Here is a 6,527-nt window from a genome sequence, read left to right as displayed (position 1 = left end):
ATGTCAAGAATCAAATCATAACCAATAAAAAGAAACAGTGGAAGTTATTAATTAATGATTGATATAAGTCCGAAGAAGATATTTTGTGATTTAAAATCACACCCCTTTGGGTATAGCTAATGCTCTCTAGTAGTCCCTAGTATTACCAAAGAATGAGCATTTAGATGTCCCACGAGTTCCCAACTACCAATCAAACAAACCCATCTTTATCTCTTCTTTTTTACCCTATAAATAACCATTCATTTCTCTAGCTCCGACATATCTTCATCTCTCTTATACTCTTTGAAATTGACAACTACCAAAACTCCCATTAAATTAAAATGTCTTTCAACCCTTTTCATCTCTTCATTTTCTTCTCTCTTTTCCTCTTCATTTTCTCAATTTTACACAAATTTAAACCACCATTATTCTCAACAAAACACTCTAAAACCACCATATCATCACATGGTCCTCCTTCTTACCCCATTATTGGTTGCCTTATTTCCTTCTACCAAAACAGGAGGAGGCTCTTAGACTGGTACACCGACCTCCTCTCCATGTCGCCGACTCAAACAATTGTAGTGAACCGGCTTGGAGCACGTAAGGTGATCGTAACAGCTAACCCTGAAAACGTCGAATACATTCTTAAGACAAACTTTCCTAACTTTCCTAAGGGTAAACCCTTAGCTGAAATTTTAGGTGATCTTCTAGGTAATGGTATATTTAATGTTGATGGCGAGTTATGGGCGAATCAAAGAAAGTTGGCGAGCCACGAGTTTACGACTAAATCATTACGAGAATTTGTTGTTAAAATTTTGGAAGAAGAAGTTGAAGGCCGGCTCATTCCTTTGCTTCAACTTGCTGCTAATGAAAATAGAATCATTGATTTACAGGTAATTAAGTTTTAATTATTTGTTAATTAAGCATGTTAATTACTTATATATATAAGCTACTTGGTACTTGTTCACTGTTTTATACTAAAAAGATACTTCTGCCATAATTTAATAATTTGAGATCTTTATACGTCATGTTCACGTACCATTGATTCTTTACTTAATTAAAAATATGTTCGATCATTTAGAAAATTGTGAATCTAGCCAAATAATATATTAAATATTTAATCATATTATAAAGCGTAGAAGGTAAGATTTTCTTACTTGGAAGATTTACTTTTCTAGATCGAACTTGGTCTTAATAAGATTGTTGATTTTATTATGGTATGTAGATTGTTCGTTTGAAATTTATACAAAAATAAATGAGCGAAAAAAATACAAAAATTCCCTTGGATGAACATACATATTTTAGACACGTGATTTTATATAATAAAGTTTTTGAGGAACAAAAAAAAAAAAAAAATAAAAAAAATAAAAAAAATAAAAAAAATAAAAACCATTATTTTTCACTTACTATGGAATTAGTCTCATTAGACACACTTATGGATAATACCCCTTATCTTCTTGTTCTAAGATGGTGAAAATCCTTCTCTATATTTGATCGCCCAAGTCGTTGAATATGCCCTTGAAGTGACTAAAATAATATTCTTATGCGTTTCATCCTCTCTACCAACTATTTTCGACATTAAATTAACTATAATATGCATAGAATATCACTTGTACTTTAAAGTGTTGGACACAAAATACTGATGACATCATCTGGATCAATCACTAGCATATCAAACAGAGTGTATTCCGCCTATCCACTTCACATTTTAAGTTTCAAATAAAGAAAGGCATGTGGTTATAATATGTAACAAATAGGTAGAAAATTCGAAGATCAGTAGTAGATATATATATATATATATATATATATATATATATATATATATATATATATATATATATATATATATATATATATATATATGAATTCATTGTAAATAGGTATTTAGTGATTAATTAAAGATCGATTTTGAAGATATATAAGAATTGATATGGTTAATGTAGACTAAAACATGAGAATGGATAAAAGTTTCACAGACACTAGTTTTGGCTTAAATCGGTGCCTTTAATGTTGAAAAGATGCCGATTCAAAATCGATGCCTTTGTGAACTGTGAAGAACACCATTTCAACTAGTGATTGTACATTTTTTTTTAACGGACTAGTGATTGTACATGAAAAAGAGTGGTTCAATGAAAATAAAAAGTTCATTAATTAATTCCTACAAGTGTTTTTTTTAGCTTTGGATTTAAAATTTATAATTAGTAGCTATATAAATTAAATAAATAATTTCTTTATAACTTGTAAGAATAGTCATTTAATTTTAGCAAGACCCTAAATTATACATAAAACATGAATCTCAATTTCTACTTTATGTTGTGAAGAAAATTAAAATTGTCTCCATAAATGTATGCTTATACTTTTTGCTCATCAGAAATTTTGCTTTTTGAGTTATAAATATATGAATAAGAAGTTCTAAATAATTCAATATAATTAAATTACCACTAGATCACGATACAATATAATAATCCTACCTTCTATACGTGATAATTTTTAAATAATGCTTTATCTTCCCTTAGTTTCAGAGAAATTGCCATTTTGGTAATCCATTGACTACTTCTATACTTAATTATGTCAACAATAGCATGCATCTAGATGAATCATTAGACGAGCGTTGATTTCAACGATCTACATTAATTTTTGATTAATTAGATCATGAAGCATTAAACAATAGGAGCAGTATTTTACATTGTATATACTTTATTGTCAAACTATATTTTAAGGATTTAGGGGTATGTTTGAATTTAATAGTCAAATGTTTCCTTTGGTTGGACAAAAGCGGTCAAATGTGATATATAAAACACAAATTGTCAAAGTCTTAAGCATTGCATATTATATTCTTAATTTAATTTAATACAAAATTATAAAATAAAATAAGTACAATAAAAAGCCTAATGTATAGTAGATTGGAAGTTGGTTGTTAGAACCAATATGAAACGGATTTAAAAATCATGTGTTTTTCAACTTATTTTTACTTTTCTAGGAAAAAAAAAGTTCTTACATAAGTTTAAGAAAAATATGTTTTAAGGGTTAATAATGAGTACCGGAGTTTAATTTACAACTAAAATAAGGTTTAGTTAGTATAGCGAAATACAAATAAGTTCATATAAGGATAAAATAAATCCAGACAAAATTAATAAATAAAAATGAGGTTAGATAAATGAAAATTAGATGAATAGAACACATTCTAAGAAAGAGATTGCATACATAATGTAGATTGTTTATAAAATTAAGGTGATAGATATGTTATAGGATATAAAGATATCAAAAATTGATCTGAGTTAGTGCAATCCACATCAAGAACACTTAGTTAGGTAGATTAACCATCAAACAAATATGGTGGTTCAAAACCGCAACAAATAAACCCCAAAAAAAACACATCATAAGTCATTTTTCCACTAGTGATGAATCTTGCAACATAAACTCCATCAACATTAACAGAGAATAACATTAAATAGGAAAATATTTAGATATTTCATTACATTATATATGGAGGGAATCATAAGCAATATTTAAGATTTCAACTTCATTATCAAATTAGGTTAAAAAAAAAAAAAAAGTATACTTACAACTAGTTACCGTCATATACGAGGAAGTAGTAATGGAGGTTAGTTATGTATTTGCAAATGCATAACAAATACTAAAATATTAAAAAGCACATGGGGGTGAGAAAAGAGGAGAGAGATGGGTAAGTGGGGCCATTTTTTAAATGTACTGTTGAAAGCTTAGATAGTATCATTGACTATGTAGTGATACAATTTCTACCGTAGTGATACTATTTCTACACGTAATGAGTATCACTGAATGAATATATAATACCACTACATACATAAATAGTACCACTGGAATATTCAATGATACCATTTAATCATCTAGTGATACAATTGATTATCCAGTGGTACTACTCTAAATTCAAAAATGCATTTACGTGAAATGACCCCCATGCCCCTCGTTATGCATTTACTCATACATAACTAACCTTTCTTTGGAAGGCCTCGTCATATACATCTCTCATCGGTTAGGGGGGAAAAAAATCACACAAAAATTCCATATAAATCATACTTTTAACAATAATGGAAAGATGCATGTAGGCTTTTTTTTATTATTATTTATTTATAGCATGAGCCAATTTTTCTTTTACTGTGAAGAGCTGCACGGCACAAAAAAAAAAAAAAAAAAAAAAAAAAAAAAAAAAAAAAGGTTATCTATTAAGTCATACGATTCACTAACTAGTGACTAGCGACAAATTGTAACTAAGATATGTTTAACAATGTCTTAAAAGGAGGTGAAATTGATCAATTAATTGGCCTTGATAATGCTGGATTGAAGTACTATTAGCTTTAGCTAGAAAAATAAGTTAATGCTTTATTTTGAAATGGGAATTAAATTAACACCTCAGAGTTATTATTATCACTACATTATTTCTATATAAGGTACTTGTATAATTGTATGGCCAAATCATTCTAGTTTTTTAAGGTGTTTTTAATTTTTAGTCCTACTCACCTTATAATTTAAAGTATTTGAGACATGTCATCATATATAGCCTTATATATTTTGTTAATCAATATGTTGTGGACCCCATCTCTTCCCTTTGTTATTACCTAACTTGTTAAAATAACATTTCCCTTGTTATTTGATCACGAACCAAATACAAAAAACTTACACACCTTTAAATATATATCTACTACGTGTTATTTAGATTAATTTGATGATACATTTTTCTTATTGACATTACCAATATCTCTAACATTATCTTCAAAAATGTTAAAATTTTGTTTTTATTCGTATTTGATATGTTAATTGGATTAGATTTTCAACAAATGCACTTATTGTTATTAACTTTTAAACCTTTTTTACGTACAGGAAATACTAAAACGATTCACGTATGATTCAATATGTAAAATCGCCTTAGGGATTGATCCAAACTGTCTAGACCTCTCAGTTCCCATCCCGCCGATCATTACCGCCTTCGAGAGTGCAGCCGAGATCTCGGCTAAACGAGGTGCTACTCCAATCTATATCATATGGAAGCTCAAGCGAGCTCTTAACCTTGGCTCTGAGAAGTACCTCAAGCAATCTATCAACACACTTCATAATCTTGTTAGCGACATCATTTGTACTAAGCAAGAGACGCTTGCTAATTCAAATGAGGCAAATCATCATGACCTCCTCTCTCGATTTCTCTCCACCGGCTACGATGGCGATCTAGCCAGGGATATGGTGATCAGTTTTATTTTGGCCGGTCGCGATACAACTGCGGCTGCAATGACTTGGCTTTTTTGGCTTTTATCATCGGTGAACCCCGTTGCGAGAGAGAGTATTAGGACTGAATTGGCAACTAATGGGACCAATTCGAGTTCGAAACCACTAGGGTATGAGGTATTGAAGAGAGAAATGAGATATTTGCACGCTTGCATATGTGAGGCAATGAGGTTGTATCCTCCTGTTCCATGGGACTCAAAGCATGCCCTAAAGAACGACGTATTACCAGATGGGACTAGGGTGAGGAAAGGAGATCGGGTGACATACTTTCCTTACGGTATGGGAAGAATGGAAGCTATTTGGGGGGAAGATTGTTTAAAGTTTAAACCAGAACGTTGGTTTGAAAGCCAAACTGTTGACAAATCACTTTCAGACGACGAGAACAATGAAAATAATCAAACAAAAAAGTTAAAGACGGTAAATCCCTACGAATTCCCAATCTTCCAAGCCGGACCTAGAGTATGTCTTGGGAAAGAAATGGCATTTATTCAAATGAAGTATGTCATGGCCTCAATTATAAGTCGTTTTAATTTTGAGCCGGTGAACTATGAACCTCCAATATTTATGCCCCTTTTAACTGCCCATATGGCTGGGGGCTTGAAAGTGAGGGTGAAGGAAATTATGAATTAGGTAATGTGGGAGTTGTCGGATGATCCACAATCCCATTATTGTATTTATAAAAATAACAAAAAATAAAAAAATAAAAAAAAAGGGGGGGAAAAGCAAAAAAGGAATCCAATCATAGTCATATATGGGCATGTTGAACGTCATAAGAAATTTTTGCATGTGGGTAATATATGAGTTGTCCTACATAGTTTGGAGAGGTGTGTTACAATGGTAGGGCATAGACTTGGATACAAACAATTTTAGGTTTCTTTTTTCAAGTCAACTCTATGTATTATGTATATATCTATGGCGTTCTCTCCCAAAGAAGATTTTTCAAAGGGGGTTTTCATTGCCTAATTTGGCTTTTCTGTATTCTTGTTTAAGTTTGTACTTCAATAATGAAATGTTAGCCATGTTTCATTAATCGCTTCTCCAATTGGTTTTGGCTTTTTCATATGATCAAATAGCTAAAATTTATGTTTGGTTAGTGGCATTTAGTTGCTTAAAAAACTTTTTGTCAAAAAAAAATAGTTGCTTAAAAAACTAGATATTTTAATAATTATTACCAATATACAAATGCTGCAATTATTCAGAAACGGATAAAATATGAGTGTTGGTATGATTTTTATCAACTAACAAATTTCCATGTCTATTCCATGTCTAGACTTGGGTCTACTTGGACC

The 6,527-nt window shown here is 30.7% G+C and overlaps 1 protein-coding gene across 1 annotated transcript; it reads left to right on the top strand.

Annotated features, from left to right (window-relative positions):
* Positions 1-286: 286 nt before the first annotated feature.
* Positions 287-6,259, top strand: LOC145586721 (cytochrome P450 94B3-like). Its single transcript, XM_081643628.1, has 2 exons — positions 287-872; positions 4,840-6,259. Exons 1-2 carry the CDS (start codon positions 321-323, stop codon positions 5,866-5,868), a joined length of 1,581 nt encoding a protein of 526 aa, XP_081499754.1. The 5' UTR covers positions 287-320; the 3' UTR covers positions 5,869-6,259.
* Positions 6,260-6,527: the final 268 nt, after the last annotated feature.

This window comes from Chenopodium album, chromosome 2, assembly GCF_948465745.1.
Source record: "Chenopodium album chromosome 2, dcCheAlbu1.1, whole genome shotgun sequence".
NCBI classification, from domain to species: Eukaryota; Viridiplantae; Streptophyta; class Magnoliopsida; order Caryophyllales; family Amaranthaceae; genus Chenopodium; species Chenopodium album.
Note: the sequence above shows the minus strand (reverse complement) of the source record. Positions and strands in the feature narration are given on the sequence as shown.